Below are 23,658 nucleotides of genomic sequence, written 5' to 3'. Positions count from 1 at the left end.
TAATTAATAAAATATAATCAAATCTAACTCAAACTACAAGGTGGCTGCCCCAAAGAAAAATAAATAAAATTTTTCTCACATCATTTAATTCACTCTACAAATCTTAATTAAACCAACATGTGACGAAGAAAGTTTTAGCGGCACTATTATCTTGTACCTTTCCCATCCCGGCACGCTAATATTCAATTTTCAAACATTCAACTAATATAGATATTACACTTTGTAGTTGTCAGCACACAAAACATACTCAGGAAGTGCTACTAAAGAAACAAGTGCTCCCTAATAAACAAGTTTATCATCTCGGGTTTTCTGCTCAACCCTTTAAAATTAAGCCTTGCCTCGGGCTGGGAAAGACTCACTACAATGGTTGCACTTTCAGGACTGTTGGATTCCGTCACCATAGAAGTGGTCGATCATTGATGGCAGTGGTCTCTATAATCGTCAGAGAGGAGCCAAGAACTCTCTCTGGGCTTAGGAGGCTTGACTTCTTTTCCTTTGCGCAGAAAGTCTTCGGGTGCTGACGGCGGCACATGTGGACATGGTGGCCAACATTCCAGCAGCCCTTTTTAGCCGTCAGTCTAAAGTTCCGGGCAAGTGGTCCCTAGCGCAGTTAGGCGTTTTGGGTGCTCGTGAGGTGCGGGGGTAGCCCCGCCTTGACCTCTTGCTCACGGTGCCAAACAAGATGGTTCCATGCTTCTTCAGTCGCAGATCTGGCTCAGAAGTGAGACTTGATGCTCTTGAGCACCTGTAGCCTTGTTTTTTTCTGCCTAGGCCGCTGTTCGGTCGGGTCCTTCGGAGGATTGCAATTTCAGAGGATTGTTTTCTGGTCACTCTCTCTTGGGTCGGTAGAGTTTCTGGATGGCAGGCGTTGTCATGTCAACACCCTTTGCTTCGAGTTCCTGAGAGCGGACAGTTCCTTCTTTCATTTTGCCAAAGGTGATTTAGGCTTTCCATGTCCATCTGGATGTGTTTCCTGGTTGTTCAGCTGACGGGTTCCAATCTCGGGATCGTCTGCTAAAGAACTTGGCCGTGCGCAGGGTGCTCCTGCATTATTAGCGACTCTCTTATGAGTTTTGCTTTCTACCCATCTGTTATGGTGGCTCATTTGCTTTCAGGGTTCTCCCTCTTCTAAGGCTACGATATCTAGATGGAGCTGTAGAACCCTTTAGTCCACTTACATTCTTGCGTGGCTACTATCTCCTATTTATGTTAAGTTACTTTCTGACATGAGTGTAGCTTTTTCATGGATGGAAACTAAATCTGTTTCTCCTAAGGAGATTTACAGGATAGCAACATGGTCTTCTTTTCTCACGTTTGCCAATTTCAGCAGTGTGGATGTTGCTGCTAGACAGGACTCTGCCATTTGGGTCCTTGGTCTTAAGGGCCAGCACAGCAAGCCTAGCCTAGTTTTCTTAGGGGACTGTTTTGTACATCCCTAGGGTCTAGAATGTATCAATGCACTGGAAAAAGAGATTATATACTTACTTTGGTAAGATCTTTTCCAGTAGGTAAGTGAGACATTCTAGACACTCACCCTGTCATTGCTGTGCCTGTCTCAGATTCAGATTTCAGTCTCCTGCTTATCCAATCTGTTTCTTGGAGACTGGTCAACCCTTTGGGGTTAACAAGAGTTTGTACATATATATAACCTGTTGTGGGGGTAGTTCTGAACTCCTTTGATGCCTCTGTTGAAGGTTACTGGTACTGTTTAGTTTGAGCAGAACATGAGTTTAGCCTGTTGTTACAGGTGCCTCTACTTCACTGACTGCTAGAAGGTGCTAAACGAGCCTATGAAGTACACTAGAGGCAGAGTGAAAAACCTGTGATGAATTTCTTCTGCAGACCATGCAAGTAGTGGGAAATAACCCTATGGTCTAAAATGTCTCACCTATCTACTGGAAAAGATCTTACCAGGGTAAGTACATAATCTCCTTTTAGTCACTTTATCCACAGAAATGGTCACATTTTATAAAAGAAACTGAAATCTTAATTATGTACTCAGCTGGTGACTAAAGCGGGCCTTTATAAAAGGACCCATAAGTGATATAAAATATTTTATGTTTTATCTATAACACACTTTATTTTCTTCCTTTCAGGGTTAAGGAGTTCATATGCCAGTCAGCAGAGCCAACTTGGACAAGAACTATGTTCGTCTGTATCTCCTGACCTTCACATTACCCCAATCTACGAAGGGAGAACATACTATAGTCCTGTATACCGCAGTCCAAATCATGGATCTGTTGATGTACGCCATGGGTGTCTGGCAGCAGTTTATCGAGCTGGGTCAGGTAAGTATATTTTCTGTAACAATAATTCTGGAATGTACTGAGCAGGACCTGCTTACCATATAAGGGAATTTCTCTCTTATATGGTAAAGTTATCCTGACCAGTGCATCTCAGGATGCACCACATGAGGCAGGTGCCACCATTTTGAAGATGATAGTGACTGAAGCCCCAATTCACAAAAGGTTTCCTTGCAAATAAGACTGGTGTTAACCAGTTTTACTTACAAGGAAATTCTCCTGATGCACAAAAGGATTACCTGTGGCTGTTACCAATCATCATAGCGGCCACCGAGAATCCTATGCTAATGCATTACAAAGAGCTCTTTAGTATTCTAATGGGCACTCCATGTAATGCACAGCAGGGAAACACATTTCCTGTGCAGATTTTAATGACAGAGTTTGAGCTATTGTAACCTTACTTTCCTGTCGGTGCCTGAGCGCTGATTTGGATCAGATACTGACAGGAAAATAAGGCTCTGTCAGCAGACCTTGCAGTTAAAGGTCCTGATGCAAAAAAAGACACCCCCCCAAATCCCTCCCACTCGCCCACCAATTCCCTTCTCCCCTGTCCATGCTCTCATCTGTTTCCCCTCCCGCTGAGTCCCCCACAGGCCCAGGACCCCCGACCCACATATTCCAAAAAATTGGCAGGAAAGATACCCATTTCCTCATGCCACAGGGCCAGGACAACACCCCCTGTCCCAATGGCACCCCCTCCTCTCTTGACACCTCTGTGCCTTTTTTTCCAAGTCATCACTCATAAATATTCACAGTAATATGGTTTCAATTATGCATAACTGTTAATGAATCTTATGCTCAAAGAAAAGGAGATCTCAATCTAACATTTGCAGTTAATTCCAATACTCAATCTTTGCCTTGGACATTAACATTTCTTTGAATGAGGGTATGTTCCATACTACCATTTACAGAAAATCTACAGACCGTAACAACCTTTTAAGATATGAAAGTTACCACCCAAAGCATTTACGCAATAATATCCCCACAGGACAGTTCTTAAAGTTACGTCGCCTGTGTTCCTCCCTTACGGAATTTTTAAGCAAGGCAGAAGATATGAAAGATCGGTTTAGAGAAAGAGGATATCCAGATACAGTTATTAAAAAGGCATATAAAAGAGCATTGTATGCCCGATGCTCCTTACTTACATTACATTACATTACGGATTTCTATTCCGCCTATACCTTGCAGTTCAAGGCGGATTACAAAAGATTTGACTGGACATTTCCAGTGAGGATCACATTACAGAAGATTTGACTGGACATTTTCCAGTGAAGATACATTTTTTTTTTTTTTTTTTTAATAAGGGGGTAGAATTACTTCCAACAATAAGACCAGTGAGTCTCCTACTGTGTGTGTGATTCCATATTCTCAGCACGCATTCAAGATTAAACAGATCATCAATTCTCATTGAAGTATTTTACAGTATCAAGCAATATTCCAAGACCCTCCACGGTTTGCTTATTCCCGTGGCCGCAATTTGAAACAACTTCTCACTAGATCGCAATTTTGCTCAGAAGTCGACACAGTTATATCATCAATAGGGACCCATTCCCATGTTCTACATGTAAGGTATGCCAGTATAGTGTACCCTTAAGTGATATAGATGTACCAGCTTGGGTGCACAATCAAAAGTCAATGGCATCCACAAATTGCAGCACAAGTGGAGTGGTGTTTGTGATTCAGTGCCCGTGCAAATTATTATATATAGGACACTGTAGAAGTATCCGTGTTCGAAATGGAGAACACAGCAGGATTTCCACACAGGTTCTGGAAGCCCCCTTAACTCAGCATTGGCTGAAAGAAAACCATCAAGTGTCATCGTTACGTTACTCCATTCTAGAAGTCCCCAGATTACCTCGAGGGGGCAACGTGAAAGCGAGGCTCTATGTTAAGGAACAGAGCTGGATCTTCAAGTTGGACACATTACAGCCAAAAGGACTAAACAGTGAAATTGAGTGTCGGGCTTTTTTATAATTTATAATAACACCAGTTTCCAACTTAGAAATCCTTTGACATGATTTACTAGCGTCATGTTCACGTTAGGTGAATAGGTAATTAGGTTCCCCATTAGTTAGGCATCCTCCTGCGTCATTACATAATGGCGTACGGGGCTTTTAAATCCTTCACGGCATTAGTGCAGCTGTTGACACAATAGGAGGAAGTTTGTAAACGCTAGAAGCATTTAAATCTTTGGTGAGTGCTGTCTCTATTAGCCTTTTATTCTTTTTAGTTATTAAGTCAAAGTCTTTTTAAGGTATGTTGTTTCATAAATAAAGTACTAATTTTAAAATTTCTATATTTAAGAGTATCTCACCCACAGTTTAAGAAATTTTTCAAACTCTCCGTTGGTTCCCTGAGGCAGGAACATAACGTGTCACGTCGGAACCTGCAAGCTATAATATAACTTTGCTGTTCTGAGTTGTAATATCAAGTTTATAAGAGTGAAAAGTGTAGCCTTAGAGCACAAATGCAAATATCTCAAACTGTTGCATATTTTACAAGTTTTTGAACATGCGATGATTGGGTGGTGAGGTGGTAGTATTGGGGTTTTCCCCTGTTATCACCTCCATTTCTCTGAGCATAAGATTCATTAACAGTTGTGCATAATTGAAACCATATTACTGTGAATATTTATGAATGATTATTTCATTATATTTTGGATACTTTTTTAATCACTCAAACTTTCGGTAATTTAGAGAGTCTTTTTGCCCTATTTTTGTCCAGTTGACTGAGTCTGCAATTTTTTTCCAAGTCAGCAGGAGGACAGCGTATCAAAGAGTAAGCTGAGGTTAACAACATCAAAGGTCAAGAAGGATGAGATCGAGTAAAGGCCCTCAGATCTGGCCATAAACAGATTACTGCAGACTTTGGTGAGGGCAGTCTCCGTGGAGTATTGGGGGCAAAAGCCAGATTGTAGAGGATCAAAAATCTGTTGAGTTGAAAGGAAGTACAGGCAGCGACGGAGAACAGCACGCTCAAGTAGCTTGGATAGGAACAGAAGAAGGGAGACCGGACGATAGTTGGATGGGGCAGATGGGGTCCAGCAAGGGTTAAGAACATAAGAATAGATTTACTGGGTCAGACCAATGGTCCAGCTAGCCCAATATCCAGTCTTTGCAGAAGCCAATCCAAGTCACAAGTACCTGGCAAAAAACCCAACTGGGTTTCCTGAGCACTGACCCCTAAGGTGGTCCCTAGCATCCGATAACTAGGATTTGGGTTATTCTTCCCAATGTGCATCACTTTGCATTTGTCCACATTGAATTTCATCTGCCATTTGGATGCCCATTCTTCTAATTTCCTAAGGTCTTCCTGCAATTTTTCACAGTCTAAATGTGTTTTAACAACTTTGAACAGTTTAGTGTCATCTACAAATTTAATCACTTTGCTCGTAGTTCCAATTTCTAGATCATTTATAAATAAGTTAAATAGCACCAGTCCCAGCACAGATCCCACACCACTGTTTACCCACCTCCACTGAGAAAAATGGCCATTCAACCCTACCCTCTGTTTTCCGATAACCAGTTCTTAATCACTGCATGTTTGAAGGCAGCAGGGACAGTTGCAGTGGAAATGGATAGATTGAGAATATGGCAGATGAGAGAGATAACAGTATGTGAGATGGGTTCAATTAGAGGTGTGGGAATAGTCTGAGGAGGGGCTAGTAGTAGACTTGGCTGAAGACAAGTTGTATGGTTTCCTCCTCTGTAATTTCAGAGAAGGAAGAAAAGTCAGCGGTAGTCGACGGAGGGTCGAGAGAGTGGGATTAGGCAAAGGGAGCTTCCAGAGTTGTTTGGGTGAAAGATGAAAGGGTGGTGTGAGTTTGAAGTTCAGGAGAGTGGATGGTGGGTAGGCAAGAAGGATATGATTTTGTAGTGAATTTAAGGGCGATTTTATGGACCTTGTCATGGAAGTAATGAGCCTTAGTCTGGGGGAGGGGGGAAGAGAGAAGGAGGGGTCAGAGATGGAGACGCTTTGAAGAGGGAGTTCTGCATGGCAAAGAGACAATGGGGGTTGGAAGAAAGGGAGTTAGTTGGATGTAGTGGTCTTGCTTGACCCATGTAAGCTCAGAATTAAAGGAGGTCAGCAAAAATTTAAAGTAAAGAAAATGAGCATGTGTCCAAGATTTGAGCCAAAGACTCTTGGTGCAGTGGGTACATGAATGTAAGTAGCAGATACTGGGAATGAGCCAAGGTTGAGATTTGGTATGCCTGACAGAGCAGGGAACCGGGGGAGCAAGGGTGTCTAGAGCAGAGGATAGAATTGTACGATGAGACAGCCTCGTGGACAGACTTGGATAACATAGTGGAGGCAATGATCTGACTGTGAAGACATGATTTTGATTAGGAGGGTGTCTAAGCTACAAGTATTATCGTGCAGAGAGCCTTTCCTCAAATTCACAGAAGCAGGAATGTCATTATGCACCATGCCTTCCTTTCTACCAAAGGTGGTTTTGGCATTCCTTGTCAATCAGAAAGTAAGGGTACCTGTGTTTCATCCCATGGGGGAAAAAACAGGACAAGGTTTTGCAATTGCTGAATGTGTAGAGGGTACTTCTCTGCTATTTTGAAGTGTAAAATGAATTTAGACTTTCAGACCATCTGAGCTCCCTTCAGTTATTCCGCAAACAACTGAAAACCTGGCTTTTCAGCAAATTGTAGCTCTATCCTTCCCCCCTTTCTCTCCCCCCTTCTACACATAAGTTCATGTAATCCTTTTTCTTCTTCTCTACCCACTATTTTAAGTTCTTGTAAAACGTGTCGAGCTCCATTCTCATGGAGATGATGCGGTATATAAACTTAAGGTTTAGATTAGATTAGATTAGATTATTCAACTCTAATTGTCATAAAGACCAGCGTCTAAGGCTTCTATATCCCGATGGATTTGCATGGTGATCTCCTCGGCGTACATTGGCTAAGATAAACAACTGCCAGTCACCCTAAAAGCTCACTCTTCCAGAAGTGTGGCTGCTTCTTGGACAGTGCCCTCTGATGAAATTTGTAGGGCAGCCACATGGTCCGCTCTTCATACCTTTACCAAATTTTAGAGTGGATGTGGCTGCACAAGCAGATGTGGCTTTTGGGTCTTTGGTGCTTGTTGAAGGCTCATCTATCCTGCCCTAGACTTAAGGTATGTCCAATCCATAAAGAATCATATGCTGTTTGCACAGGAAGAAAGGATTAGGTTCTTACCTCGATAATCCTCTCTTCTGTAGAATAGCATACAATTCCTTATGCCCCACCCTGTCAGAAATGGATACCACCTGCATTGAAAAATAGTCTGTGCTGAATTTCCAGTGACTTGACTCATGACACCCAAAAGAGAAGAAAAGGAAATTTATTGTAAGGCAGGAGGTGGAATCTCATTGCTTGCTGCACAGTGCTTTCACAGAGCTAAACAAGTATTGTTGCTGGTTGCACACACCTACCTGGTTGCAACACCTACCTGGTTGCACACAGGTAGGTGTTGAGTTGGTTCTACCTCTAATTTTGCAGATTGTTTACTGTTTTCTTTTGGGGGTTTATTTGTTTTGCCTATTCCTTTTAAAAAATATATTTTATTGAAGTTTGAAAAGTATAAAAACCACAATCCAGTAAAAGTATAAAAACCACAATCCAGTAAAATACAAATATCAACAAATACTCTCAAATCGAGAAAAGAAACGAAGCATAAAAAGAGGGAGAAATAAATTTTTGTCAATTAAGAAACTTGAGTGAGGTTTTCATGTACATAATGATCTAAATAAGCCCAGGGTGAACGACAGTGGGGTATTAATGAGAATGTGTCTCCTTTAGGAACGGCAGTTAGTTCATATCTTTTATAAAGACAAATAGAATTCCACCAGAACATATAGTTCAAAAATTGAGCAGATTTCCAAATTCTTTAAAATATGAAGAATACCAATAGCAATCAGGAAGTCTATCAGTTTAGGTGGACAGTCCAATTCTGCAAAGTAAGGATGTTGTGAACGAAGAATAATCACATCATAAGAGATATCTGCAGAACAATTGGTAATATCTCTGATAGTTTTCCAAATTTAGGTCCAAAAGGGTTTTACTTGGGCACAATGAAAAAGCATATGAGCTAATGTACCTTCATCAGAATTGCAGTGTCAACAAGTGGCATTTGGTCTTAATTTCGCTTTCCACATACTGAAAGGGGTCCAGTTAGAAAATATAAAGATTGTAAAATTGTGAATATAACAACGGGCGATTAGTTTTAGATCAGAATCTGTCCCAATCAACATAAGAACATAAGAACTGCCATCTCCGGATCAGACCCATGGTCCATCGAGTCCGGCGATCCGCACACGCGGAGGCCCAGTCAGGTATACACCTGATGTAGTTTTACCACCCATATCCCTCTATGCCTCTCATAAGGAGATGTGCATCTAATTTGCCTTTGAATCCTAGCACAGTGGATTCCTTAATAACCTCCTGTGGAAGAGCATTCCAGGCGTTCACCACTCGCTGCGTAAAGCAGAACCTCCTGACATTTGTCCTGGACTTGTCCCCCCTTAGCTTTAAACCATGTCCTCTTGTCCGTGTCACGTTGGACAGTGTAAATAATTTGTTTTTCTGCTCTATTTTATCGATGTCTTTCAGTATTTTGAACGTCTCTATCATGTCCCCTCGCAGCCTCCTCTTCTCAAGGGAGAACAGTCCTAGTTTCTTGAGTCGTTCCTCATATTCCAAGTTCTCCATACCTCTTATTAGCTTCGTTGCTCGTCTCTGCACCCTCTCCAGCAGTTTTATATCCCTCTTTAGTTTGGGAGACCAATGTTGGACACAGTATTCCAAGTGTGGTCTGACCATTGCTCTATAAAGCGGCATTATGACTTTCTCCGATCTGCTCATGATTCCTTTCTTTATCATTCCTAACATTCTGTTCGCTTTCTTTGCCGCTGCCGCACATTGTGCCGACGGCTTCAGGGTCCTATCTATCAGTACACCCAGGTCCCTTTCTTGTTCGCTCTTACCCAGAGTTGCTCCTGACATTCTATACTCGTGTTCCTTATTCTTACTGCCTAAATGCATTACTTTGCATTTCTCCACGTTGAACTTCATCTGCCATTGCTCTGCCCATTTCTCTAACTGATACAAGTCGCTCTGGAGTTCTTCGCTATCTTTCTGCGTTCTGATTGTCCGGCATAGCTTTGTGTCGTCTGCAAACTTAATGATCTCGCTGGATATTCCGTCTTCAAGGTCATTGATATAAATGTTAAATAGGATCGGCCCAAGTACCGAGCCCTGGGGCACACCACTAGTCACTTTCTCCCAGTCTGAGAACTTCCCATTTATGCCCACTCTCTGCTTCCTGTTTTCCAGCCATTTGCCTATCCACCATATGCCTATCCATCATATGCAGTAGTAGAAAATTTTTTCATCCATTGTTGTGGAAAAATCAGTTACCAGTTTGTAGTGAGTGTTTCTCAAGATGTGATAAATGAAGGCGATAGCCTTCGCTTGAGTTATGGTTAAATCACACCGGTTAGCAATAGTTGAAAAAGAAGCAAGAGGAGAAAATTTCAAATCAATATCAGCAATAGCAGATGTTAAAGTTTGCCACTGAGAACGATGAATGCCTGGATAAAGAACATATAATGTATCAAAGGGTATCAAGGTATCATTGAGATATATTTACATTACATTAGTGATTTCTATTCCGCCTTTACCTTGCAGTTCAAGGCGGATTACATAAGTATTGCTATGATCTTAAGAAGTACATATTGAAGAGATATGAAGAAGTATTTAGGGATAGATTGAACATTATCTAAATTGCTAAGAGATAGTTGGTAATGTAGGCGGGATTTAGAACATTCTTGGTTGTGTTATATTGGTTTTATTTATTTTTTGAAGAATAGGGTTATTGTTTCTTTTTTGAAGGTTTTGTAGTCTGTGGTCGAAGTCAGCAGGTTGGTGAGTTGTCGGTCCAGTTTCGCTGCTCTGGTAGCCAGTAGGTTGTCATACATTTTTCTTCGTTTTACATTTTTGGTTGGTGGGTGTGCGAATATTGTGTGGGTTCTTTTATGTCTTTTTGAGGTGGAATGAGTTGTCGATTGTTCCAATAGATAGGGCTGTTTCTGTTTATAGCTTTGAATAGTAGGCAATGGAATTTGAAGTGTACTCTGGCTTGTATTGGGAGCCAGTGTGAGTCGTGGTATGCCTCTGTGATGTGGTTGTATTTTCTTAACGAATAGATAAGTCTTAGGGCTGTATTTTGTATTGTTCGAAGTTGTTTTATCATTGTTGCTGGGCAGGGGAGATAAAGTATGTTGCAGTAATCTATTAGGCCTAGGATTAGTGATTGAACTACGAGTTTCTAATTTGTCTTAGGTTTCTCATAGTAGCGAAATATGTTTTTATTATTTTGTTGATTTGTGGTTGCATGGTACAACCTCTGTCTATCAGCACTTCGAGGAGTTTTAGTGTGGGTTGAATGGGGTATGAGATCGAGTTTAATTCTAGTTTAGTCAAGGTTGGGGTTTTGTTGTTTTCATGGAGGATGAAGTTTGTTTTGTCCGGGTTAAGTTTTAGTTTTACCCGAACAAACAAACTTCATCCTCCTTGAAAACAGCAAAACCCCAACCTTTGACTAACCTAGAATTTGTTGTACACTTCTCCCTCCTTATTCGCGGGGGATATGGGCAGAGCCGGACCGCGAATGGCGAAAAACCGTGAATATTACATTACATTAGTGATTTCTATTCCGCTTGTGCCTTGCGGTTCTAAGCGGATTACAAGTTAGAAGACTGGACATTTCCAGTAGCATTGCAGTACATATAATCAAGAATGCGTTAAGTTACAATTGTTGTTCTGGACTTTTCCAGGATAAATTGGTAGTAGATAGTAGATAGTGATAGGTTGTTTAGACGAATAGAGATAATATTGTCCGGATTCTGCTGTTTAGACGAATAGAGATAATACTGTCCGGATTCGGGTGTTGCTGGTGGTGGTGTTAGGGTAGTCATGAGAGCATTTTCTAATACTTTTGTGAGGTTATGATGATGGGAAGTGTTTTTTGAAGAGATGAGTTTTGATTTCTTTTCGGAATGCTTTAATGTCTATTGATTTGGTCAGTAGATTGGTGATGGTAGTATCGATCTTTGCTGCCTGTGTCGCTAAAAGGCTGTCATATAGTTTCTTTCGTCGTGTTCCTTTGAGAGGGGGGTGAGTGAATAGGCTCTGAGTTCTCCTTAATCTGTGTGAGAGGTTACGGTGTAGTCTGTTGTTTAGGTAGCTGGGTGCTGTTCCATGTATTACTTTGTATAGTAGACAGTAGAATTTGAACTGGGATCTTGCTTTTATTGGTAGCCAGTGTGAGTCTAGGTATGCTTTGGTGATGTGGTCATATTTGCCTAGTGAGTAGATGATTCTGAGGGCTGTGTTCTGAACTGTCTGTAATTGTTTTATCATGTAATTTGGGCATGATAGGTATAGGCTGTTACAGTAATCTACAATACTCAGTACTAGGGATTGTACTAATATCTTGTATTGATCTTTGTTGAAGAATTTTCTTATTTTTCTTAGGTTACGTATTGTGAAGAATGCTCTTTGGATGATTTTGTGGATTTGAGACTGCATTGTGCAGTTTCTGTCTAGTAGAATTCCCAGGATCTTGAGTGTGCTTTGCATTGGGTACTTGATTGTATTTACTTCTAGTTCTGTGAGAGATGGTTTTTTTTCCCTTTCCAGTAGTAGGAATTTAGTTTTTTCCGAGTTTTTCCGAGTTCCGAGCTCTGACTCACTCCCGCCTCCCTTGAGTGCAATAGGGTGTATAACAACATTTCTTAATGACTGAGCTAATCTTGAAGATACCAGAAAGAAGTCAATTCTTGAGTATGTGGAATGAGGTGGTGAATAATGAGTGAAGTCCTTGCCCTTCGGATTTAAGTCTCCATGGGTCTAATAAAGAAAAATTGTCTATAAGATTATGAATCTCTACATGTGATTTAGATTTTGAAGGCTTACATGAGGATGATCTATCTAAAATAAGATCAAGAATCTGATTGAAATCTCCTAGGAAGATTAGCATATTCGAGTAAGACAGTCTGAAGGTCTCTGAAAAATTCTGGATGATCTTGAACCGGACCATATACATTTAATAATATGAATTCAGTTGAGTGTAACACAGCATGAACCAGACACCACCTGCACTCTGAATCCATTTTGTGAGAAAGAATGGAGATTGGTAGGTTATTCTTGAAGAGAATAGATACACCATTTTTTTTGGTTGCTGGAGAGAAGATGTGATTGGAATAATCTGAAATGGATAGTTTGAGAGCTGTTGCAGCAGAGGGAAGGTGGGTCTCTTGCATAAAGATAATATCGGGGCTTTTGGCTTTAAGATAATTGGCAATCTTAGTGCGCTTGATTGGGTGATTTAAACCATTTACATTAAAAGAAATGATGTGTAAATCAGCCATGGGACAGAAGCTGCAGGAAGATAATAGTGTGAAAACCTCATTGTCACCAAAGTAGGAAGAAGTAAGAAATTATAAACTCTAGTGAAAAATGAACCGAGAAAATAAAGAAGTATCAACCAATAGAGCGAAAAACAAAGATTGTCAGCACTCAGCTTGCTCGCACTAAAAAGGAGCATTCTGAGTACACAAAGCACACAAGTACAATAGAGAAATGCTGCGGAATATCCGCTACCACCTAGAACAAAACAAAGGAATCAGTGCCATGCCTTTGTAGAAAAAATTAGAACACTAGAAAAGACATCAAGTAGACCAATATAAATAATAGAAACAGCAAAAACAGTCATTGCATTTTAACTGAGTCAAGAAAATTTCTGAGTTCCAGTGGATCAATATACATGGAGGTGCGATTGTTATAAATAACTTTCATCCTAGCAGGATACATTAATCTGAATTTTGCTCTGATGTTCTTTAAATCTTGTCTCAGTGAAAGAAATTATTTGCATTTGGCTGCAGTCGTCTTCGCAAGATCCAGGACGATGTATAGTCGTTTCCCTTGATATAACAGGTGAGGGTGTGATTTTTGTGGCCTCCATAATTTGTAGAACATGCTGAAATCTCAAGATCTTCGCCACAACCAGCCTCGGTGATTTCTGGGAGGGAGAAGGATAAGAGAGAACATGATGTGCGCATTCAAATTCAAGGGGTTCCTTGAATTTGTAGGCTCAGGTTGCTAGGTAAGAAATCAGATAGAAAGTCAATGATGCTGGAGCCTTCCGATTGTTCAGACAGACCTATAATTCTTATATTGTTTCGACAACTTCTATTCGAGAGGTCTTCAATATCCCTTTGCAAGGCATGTTTATCAAGCAGGGAAAGTTTCGATTAAGTTGACACGGCTTGCTCTTCTAACGCATCTATGCGATATCTTGCATCGATGAACTGGGCATTTAAAGCTTCAGTTTCTATCCGTTCTAGCTTAGTTTCTTCCACCTGAGCAGACATTATTTCTTTGAAAGATCTCACCTCTGTTATAAATAGATCGAGTTGAGAGTTTGTAGTTGTCAGCACCATCTTTTCAGGCGTGCTGGGATCCGGTTTAGGCCTCTTCCCGCTGGGTTGGGGCATGGAGATTTGTTCGCCTTTATTATTCTTCAGCGGGGTCATCAATGAGAAGTAATGAGACCAGATTAGGTGGATTCGATAAGATTTGGCAGCAAAGGGTATGGGATTTGCTAAGATGGTATTGTAGTTCTGGAGGAGCTTCTACTCCATGCATCTGCTAGGTGTTATTGCCATGCTCTGCTGTTTTGTTTATTCCTATTGCAGAGCAAAGTTAATGTTCTCTTGGAGTCCCCACAAACCCCCTCCTTGTTGTTTTCTCTTCTAGAGGTTATTACTTGCTTTGGTATGGACTGAAGAGAGAGGGCACAGACAAAGAGGCAGAACTGAGAAAAATGATTGATGCCTTCTATAATCCATCTCGCGAGTTGGGGTACACAACCAATCCTTAATGAATCGTATGCTGTTCTACAGGAAAGAGGATTATAAATAGAGGTTAGAACTTAATCCTTCCTTTAGGGTATACAAAATATCTAAGATGAATCTATTATGCATTATTTTTAGTTCTGTCATTAATTGTTTCATAGGTATTGGAAATCTACCAAGGTCATCAAGTCAGCGCAGCACACTTACATACCAAAGAAATAATTATGCGCTCAACACAACAGCTACCTATGCAGAACCCTACAGATCAATGCAGTATCGACTGTCTGAATCTGGGTATAGCAGGTTGCAACATATCACACCAGCTGATGATGATGCTACAAGGTCTCCATCTATAGAAAGCATTCAAAAAGACCCTAGGCAAGTAACCATTATTACTTAGAGAAGTATAATTGTGGTTTTTCTTTGATAAAATATAGAAACCATTGTGATGAATGTGATAGTGTAAGGTTCTTGTATTTTTTAAAAAAAAAAGTATAATAACATGCTTAGCATGTACTTAACATGCTGCTTGTTTTTTAGATACATGTCATCATATATATTTGTAACAGTGTAGATCAGTGGTATTCAACCCAGTCCTTAGGGACGACCTGGCCAGTTGGTTTTTCAGGATATCCACAATGAATATGGATGGCAGAGACTTTTAAACCTGACTGGCCAGGTGGATCACTGAAAACTGGGTTGAATACCACTGGTGTAGATGATGGCAAAAAGACCAGGTAGGCTGCACTGTTCTTACCGCTCATGCTGTCAGACATAAAGCATAACTTAGTAAAACATCCAAGGTAGCTTTTGTTGTTATCTTCCTTTGTATTCTGTCCTCTGGGGTAGGTAACCATTCAAGATTTCCCATTTCATTTGAATGCTCCAACTGTCCTTTTTCTGTAATGGTTTATAATAATCTAATTAACTACTGGTATTAAAATGGCTGTTGCCTGAACATCCAACTGTCTGAGACCTCATGGCTTTTCTGGATGGCATATAACCATTACCAGCCTGCTTCAATTAGTTTGCATGAACTGTACGTAAACCTGCCAGACTGACAGTTATGTGTAAACCTGCATTTCCAATATGATTTCTAGATACTACTATACTTTGGCCTTCCAGAAAGACCCAGATGTTGCTAATTCTATTATTGTGGCCTGCCAGGTAGACCTAGTAGTAGGTTTCCCTGCATTTTACCCATGTATCACATAATTTAACAATTGCCTTAATTTTTTATTTGCCTTTTATAAAACCCTAGGCACACATGCTCAGTGGAGACTCCGTGCGGCCATGATCCGTGGCTCCATGTCGCCGCATGTGCAGTACAGTAGAACTCTGCCTGTGGCGGTTCCCCCATCACTCTCCCTTAGCGACGCTGCAAACGTCATGCTGCTGACCGCATGGGTCCCTGTCCCACCCCCGAAAAGGCCCGCTGAAGCAACTGCGCAAGTGGGAGAGTAGTCAGAGGCGGTCAAAGGCCACAGTGCTATCCTGTCAGCTCCCAGACACAACCCACTCCTCCCGCGGCCCAGAACATCTACCCGACAAGCCCGGACACCGAGCTCCACAGACACACAGTGTGGGCAAACCAGCTCCCTGCTCAAAATGGTGGCCCTCAGGCTTATTGGTACATTCATTAGTACTTTCTTCACTTGATTATTGTAGTTCTTTTTCTCCTGATTTAAAAACTTCAGGCCATTTACAACTTATCCAAAATATCACTGTAAGAATTGTTTGCATTAAGAAGAAATTTGAGAGGTGACCCTTCACTACCGTACTTATTCATTACGTTTATCTCAGCATAATCTTCTTTCAAACCCTTCTCATTTGCAGATTAGGCATAACAGCTTCCCTTTGACATTTAGCTGATGACCTCTTTAAAAAAATTCAAATAGGATTTGAAGGTATTTTAGTTTACTACAGCATTTCCTCAAAACTAGTTTGCATTTTGATTGGGATACTTTATTTTTCTTTTTTTCATCCTTCCCCTGGTCCTGTCCCTGGTCCTTCACCTTACAATGTTCCCTCTGTCCTTTTGGGTATTATTTCTATCTATAAACTTATAAGTAACCTCTTATTAGATAAATTAAACCTAAGCCAGCTATTGTTTTTCCATTATATCTTCCCCATTTCTCACTCTTACGGTGTAAACCAGTTATGGTAAATATTGATGGGCAGTATATCAAAGTAATGTGAACTATGAATTACTATTCATATACCTTCCTCCAATTTGAATGAATAGAGCAAGATACCTCTTTGTGAGAACTGTATAAGGTTTTCATAACACAATGTATGTTGTACTTTTGTTACCCCATACTGAAATTGTATAACTATAGCTTTGTCCAAAAAGTGCTATTTGGATGTCTTTGGTTTAGTAAATTCAGTTAGTCCACAATCTAATTTTTGAAGCCTGTTCTATACAATCAGTGCTAGGAATTGAGGAAAATAAATACTTTCATAAATGATGGATGATACATTAAATGAGTTCTGTAATACAGGGCAGCCAGACAAAAGATCTGTATCATAGTCTATGAATGACTGAGATATAACCTTCCATCTTTTTTATTACTGCATAAAAAAAGATTAATATACCGGGAATTGATTTCTGTGAGCATTTTGCTTATTCTTAATGTGCACACAATATCAAGCTAGTATTTCTTCCTTTTTTATTTTTTTTCTGATAAAGGGAGTTTGCATGGCGTGACCCAGAATTGCCAGAGGTCATTCATATGCTTCAACATCAATTTCCATCTGTTCAAGCAAATGCAGCTGCCTACCTTCAGCACCTGTGCTTTGGAGATAATAAAGTGAAAACAGAGGTACCAAAAACTGTTTCTGTTTTATTTTGAAGAACTTGATTATAAGGTGAGAAAAAGGAGAGGAGCAGCTGGGTGTATTGTGCATTGCCAATTTTATTTTAAGTTGAACAGTAATAGGAAGATATACAGTGATATTCTGTGAATTATTATCAATTGGTTAACTACTAAGTTTCACAGTTGTTAAATTTTTTATTCGTTTGTATTTTTAATCCTTATTATAGATAAATATCTAAAATTATTACGGTGATGTGCTCAGACCTGTAACCCAATAAATAGTGAAGCCACTACCATGAGTTTAACAAGGGGACCATCATTGCAACCACCTGGTTGCAATGATGGTCCCCTTGTTAAACTCATGGTAGTGGCTTCACTATTTATTGGGTTACAGGTCTGAGCACATCACCGTAATAATTTTAGATATTTATCTATAATAAGGATTAAAAATACAAACGAATAAAAAATTTAACAACTGTGAAACTTAGTAGTTAACCAATTTTATTTTAAACCATTTTGATACAAAATGTATTTTTTTATTAAGATCTAGGTCTGTATATTGTGACAGGGATCTGGCCAGTCCTAATAAAGCCCGGGGAAAAGCCCAGGGAAAAGAGCAGGGAAGCATTAATAATGTGCCAGGGACTAAGGAGAAGAAATATCCTGAGTATAGGGAAAATCCTGAGCACAGGGTTAAGAGGGAGCCTGTCCCTTTAAAAACTCACAGAGCTCAGGCTGGAACGGGAAGGACAGGGCTCTTTAAGGAATTAGCTAAAGCTGCTGTGAGGGGGCGTGGTTATGTGCCGAGTCTCCCTTTTTCTGAAGCTCCCTCGTCAGTGAGAGAGGAGGGACAGCTGGGACTGGAAGCTCAGGGGAAGCTGAGAAGGAAACCAGCTACAGCAGCTAACTTTTGGCCAGCCTTCAGAAGTTCTCACCAGGATAGGGAAATGCAAAACCCTGAAACACAATCTGAGGTTTGTGACATGGACTGGTTAGAGAGTAATGCTATGTCTGGGGAAGAACACCCTATGGAATGGGAATAGGTTTAGGAAAACCTGAATGTCCTTTTTCCTTGGTAAAAGGGTTTTTGGTTTTGTTTCTTCCTTTTTGAGTTTTATGTTTTGGGGAAGGATTTTGTATCCTGTTTTCAACCTGGGCTGGAAGCTGCTGAATTTACTGTTGGGTTAGATAAGTGGACCAGTGGCCACACCTGTGGGAGTACAAGTCCCTCTGCTCCTAGGAAAAGGGAACTGTCACTCAAATCTACCCGAAGCCTAATTAGTGCCTAGAACCAGGTGGCCTAACTATTGCCAAGGCAGGTACGGTTCTAGCACTGCTTGTGGAAATACTACCTAACAGGAACTGTATTTTATGTTCTTAATTTGTGAACTTAAATTGGCCAGCACTAAAGGGTGCAGTGATAAGAACTGGCACATAAGAGAAAGAAAGCAGAACAAGAGAAAATTGGAATGTTTTGGGGTTTTTACTTTGAATGCCAAATTTTGACCTTTTTTGTTTGAAACTTTTCTTGTGGATAAATAAAAGTGATATATTTGGACAAAAACCCGGCCAGTGTGGTGTGCAGTTTATGGGAGGCACCAGGCCAGCTGTGGCCCACCACGGTTACGCTCGAGCCAAGACTGGGATTCTGTGGAGTTACTAGGCCTCGCCAGGATCCCGGTCCCACAATATGGAAATGTGTACTAATAAATGCTACATGATTTTCTTTACTACAGGAATATAATTGATTCTATCATGAACATTTTATGAAAAAATCAACAGAAGTATTTTTTTCTTATCCACAACATATGTCCAGAACAGATGGGTTATACCCCTCCTCTACCTGTGGATGGAGACAGACCAAAAGCATGTGAACACCACCCTATATAAAACGCTATGTTGTCACTTCCTTATGAGTATTTCTCGGTCTCTAATGAATGGTAGATGAGTGTACAGTGCTGTGGTTCTATGTCAGTATCTCTGGGCCCAGTTAATGAATAGGTAACCCAGTTGATTCCAAACAGAAGAGGGTGTTGGGTTGTCTGCCTAGGCCCTGCGTAACACATGAAAGTGTCTAGATCATTTCTCTCTGTCTCCCCATCCATCAAGTCTGATGGCAAATCCAGGTCATTAGTACCTGGCTAAAACCCAAGAAGTAGCAATATTCCATGCTACCGATCCAGGTCAAGCAGTGGCTTCCCCCATATCTTTCTCAATAACAATACGCTATATGCCACGCATTCCAGAGCTTAACTATTCTCTGAGTGAAAAAATATTTCCTCCTATTGGTTTTAAAAGTATTTCCCTGTAACTTCATCGAGTCTCCCCCTAGTCTTTGTAATTTTTGACAGAGTGAAAAATCAATCCACTTGTACCCATTATACTCCTCTCAGGATTTTGTAGACTTCAGTCATATCTCCCCTTGGCCATCTCTTTTTCAAGCTGAAGAGCCCTAACCTTTCTAGTCTTTCCTCATACGAGAGGAGTTCCATCCCCTTTATCATCTTGGTCGCTCTTTAAACCTTTTCTAGCGCCACTATATCTTTTTTGAGTTAAGGAGACCAGAATTGAATGCAATATTCCAGTTGAGGTCGCACCATGGAGCGATACAGGAGCATTATAACATTTCTTAGTCTTGCTAACCATCCCTTTTAAAATAAGTCCTAGCATCCTGTTTTACTTTTTTGACCGCCGCCACAGCTTGGGAGGAAGATTTAATCATATTGTCTATGATGATATTTTCTTGGGTGCTAACCCCCTAGGTAGCATTCGGTAACTGTGATTTGAGTTATTTATCCCAATGTGCATCACTTTGCATTTGTCCACATTAAATTTCATCTGCCACTTGGACACCCAGTCTTCCAATTTCCTAAAGTTTGCCTACAATTTTTCACAACTCGCATGCGTTTTAACAACTTGGAACAGTTTAGTGTCATCTGCAAATTCCAATTTCCAGATCATTTTTAAATAAGTTAAATAGCACCGGTCCCAGTACAGACCCCTGCGGCACTCCACTGTTTACTCTCCTCCATTGAGAAAAATTACCATTTAACCCTACCCTACCCCAGTTTTATCATGATGATCCTTGAAAGCCCTGAATGCTTAAAAATTAGCAACTATGTTTTGCACTTTATTCACCAAATGTTTTAACACTTCCCTTCAAAAATTATCTTTCCTAGTGTTGCACATTTTCATCAATAGTACCAAGCCTCTTCATCTGTTCATAAAATCATATAAGATTTAACATGTGAAGCAAGACTTGCAAGAAAATGAAAGATAATTTGCCAGCCATGCATACCTTTGGGCAAAAAAAGATGGTATGCTGGATCATTCCAGCTGCCAAACATTCAGTATAGTTCACAGTATGAGTCATCCAGATTTGGAGAATAGAACAACATGCCCTATTTTTTTAAATTGAAGATTTGTAATATAATTTTTGTCTTATGGAAAAGAAAACCATTTTTTCTACATACTACATATTCATTAAAACCATTCATACATTTCGACCTTATAGTTTCCTAATTCAAATCAGTTTAAATATTCTTCTTATTAAATTTGAGATAATTTGTAATCTGTCTCACTTCCAATGGGATGCTATTCCATAAAACTGATTGATATTGGAAAATGAAAGTAAACATCCTATATAATAAAACCCTAGCCGCGCATGCGCACTCCCACCTGCGTGTTCCATTTTCCCTGTTCCGTGAGATGTAGGTCCGTGGTGGCAGGAATGCGCATGCGTGGGTCTCCAGCCTTACCGCACCTAACTACACTTGCCGGCAGGACTGGCCGCCAGCGCTGGACTCCCTGCTCTGCTAAAAGTAAGTTCTTCGCCTTGCCCCCCCCTCCCTTCCCGCGGTCCCGACTCCAAACCTGCCGACTCCAGCAGCGTCTGCATCACTCTACACCCGCTGCTTCGGAGCCGTAGAAGGTGTACAGTGCTGCAGACGCTGCTGGAGTCAGCAGGTTTGGAGTTGGGACAGCGGAAAGGGAAGGGGGGGCGTCGGCAAGGGACTACGAGAGCCAACCAGACTTCTAGCACCCATTAATGTAACGGGCTAAATACTAGTTTTCTTATATTTCACTCCTTTAACTGAAGGATAATAGACAATTCCTGCAATTAAAAGATGATTTCTTAAAAGACAAGACTAATTGAATCAAATAGGAATGCTCCCAACTATGATATAACTCAAATATTAAAATACTCAATTTAAATCTAATTCTGTTTTTTGTTGGTAGCCAATGTAAAGATCTTAACAACAAAGTAACATGATCATATTTGATAGCAGAAAAAAATAAGTTTTGCTGCAGTATTTTGAATAATTTGCATTTTTCTAATTAGGACTTTGTTAGCCAACATAGACTGTCTTATAGTAATCCAACTTGGATAAAATCAGTGCTTGTACTACCAATGCTAATTTTTCAGGTTCAGTATATACTTTCTTCCAGTGCGATAGGTGTCATTCTGGACAAGTGGGTTATCTCCCCATAGCCGCAAGCCATAGGCAGAAGGAATTTACTCCGGATTTTTTCCTGTGATCCTCCTACTTCACTGGGAGCTCTACTGCCACCTGCAGTTTTTCCCCTTTGCACGCAAGCCAGAAAGAGTGCTTCTGTTCTGCTCTCCCCTATTCTTATTTTATTCAGTGACCTTTGGTTGGTGCTTTCAGTGCTTGGAGCTTTCACCTTGGTTTCAGCTCTGTCTGTGTAGATAAGCAGACTCCAGTCTGCAGCTGACAGGCCAGGCTGATCCCTGGTGGTGCCTGCACAAGTATATTTGGAGCTCAGGGCCATCCCCGCTTTTCTTCCTCATGTACTGCTTAGCAGAGATTTGAGCGCAAGCTGATGGGTATCCTTAGGAGGCTCAGCGGAGTCACGCAGAGTGCCGACTGCAATTTTTGCCTCCCCCATCAGTCCATGGGGGTGGGGGTTGGGTCAGACACCATATCTGACTGGCAGCCCAAAGATCAGTGTTGAAGAGGCATTTCCAGCATGAGGCAGTGATTCTTCTCAGTTCCAGGTACTGTAAAGAGCTGAGGCAGGCTGCAGTACATTGCCAGCATAGGTCACAGTGAGTAAGGCTATTACAGCCTTTGAGGTGAATCGGGGGGAGGTGGGGAGTGTCTGGAAAACAGGTTTTTAAGGTTGTTGAATGTTTCCTTGTGTTTCCCCAACTTAATAATCCTGAATCGCTGTTTTTTTTTTAGTTTAGTAAGTGGTTGGTTTTTTTTAGCGATTTTAGGCATGAAAATCTTGACGGTGGCCATCTTGGATTTTTAGCATTCTTTTTTTCAAAAGTTCCCTGTATTTCCTAAACTTAATTTTTTGCCTCAAAATTGGTTGGGATGGTCCTTGGGCTCTTCTACCCCAAATTCATGTGCAAAATTTGCACCTCAGGAGCATCCTTGCACCATGTGCAGCACAAACCGGAGAGGTGGGATCAGCCAGCTTAACCTCTCCTCTGCGTACTAAGATGACAAAAAGGGCAGCTAGCCTGTTGGGGCACCCATCTCTGTTTTTGGGCCTGGAAATGCGTAAGGATGCAGGTGCCCCACAGCCCAAGAAATGCAAAGTAGAGTCATCACAGGGTGACTCTGCACTTCCTACTCCAGATGCCTTCTCACTTTATGAAATTTTTGTGGAATGCCTTTCACAAGAGCTGTGCTTCTGCACAGTTCTGCTGCGCCTCGGACTTGTCTCCTTGTGACATAGCCTCACAAGACACATATTCTTCACAGTCTGCCACTGTTCATGACTTGGGAGACATCTTTCCAGGATATATGGATGATGATGATCATCATCATCATATTGCCGATCCCTTATATTCTGTGGGTGCTTATCCTGTGACAAGGGATCCGGAAACATACACAGGCTCTTTGGATCATGCTTTGGCTTTAGGACCAGGTGATGATCCCATAGTTCTACATTTATTTAAGTCTTTGGCCTTGCCAGATCTTATTTCAGAGTGTCTGCATGTTTTGGATTTAGTCACTCAGCCAGCTCCTTACATTCCTTCTCCATTATGTGTGGAGTGAGAGCTCAGTCTTCAAAGGTCACCGTAGGCTTGGGGGAGATGTATGCTGGCAAAGCGAAGGACCAACATTCGAACAAGATAAGTTATAAATAACTTCGTTAAATGAATTTCTTACAAAAATCATAGGGTTAAGTTTAATGTTTAAATGAACTTTTTTGCACTTGAGGAAAGAGAAACTGCCAGAAGCACATATATAATCTTCCTGAACTCTAAAGATTTACAAGTAAAAGTTATGGAAGTCTCATTTAAATGAACTTTTTAAACTTTAAGGAGAGGAGGATTTTATGCTTTTGAGGTTTCTCCCTGTGCAGTAACCTTTATAACTCTCAAAATAGATCAGCAGGTTGGAGTCAGAGGCTTTTCCTTCTGGGAAGTTGGTTGTGCCTGCAAATCTTTCCAACTCTGTGATTCAATAAATGATTTTGCATCAAGTAGTCAATTGTTCATGATGTTTTATTTAAATGCTGAGTATCTCTTATTTATGTAAACAGTAATTTTTAGGTACAGATTAAATTAAATTATTCACTTAAAATAATTTTAGAAATTTCAAGATTCTAAACTGCCATCATTGGCAGTTAGGAGGGATTATTGACT

At 40.7% G+C, this 23,658-nt stretch overlaps 1 protein-coding gene across 3 annotated transcripts in view; it reads left to right on the top strand.

The window, feature by feature from the left end:
* PKP4 (plakophilin 4) overlaps positions 1-23,658 on the top strand; it is a 287,449-nt gene that overhangs the window by 153,781 nt on the left and 110,010 nt on the right. For all 3 annotated transcript variants that reach the window (XM_033944462.1, XM_033944460.1, XM_033944461.1), the window contains exons 9-11: positions 2,097-2,288; positions 14,376-14,592; positions 16,904-17,036. In XM_033944462.1, the coding sequence (XP_033800353.1) occupies positions 2,097-2,288; positions 14,376-14,592; positions 16,904-17,036 (542 nt within the window). The remainder of the gene's footprint in view (positions 1-2,096; positions 2,289-14,375; positions 14,593-16,903; positions 17,037-23,658) is intronic.

Source organism: Geotrypetes seraphini, chromosome 5, assembly GCF_902459505.1.
Source record: "Geotrypetes seraphini chromosome 5, aGeoSer1.1, whole genome shotgun sequence".
Classification (NCBI taxonomy): Eukaryota; Metazoa; Chordata; class Amphibia; order Gymnophiona; family Dermophiidae; genus Geotrypetes; species Geotrypetes seraphini.
Note: the sequence above shows the minus strand (reverse complement) of the source record. Positions and strands in the feature narration are given on the sequence as shown.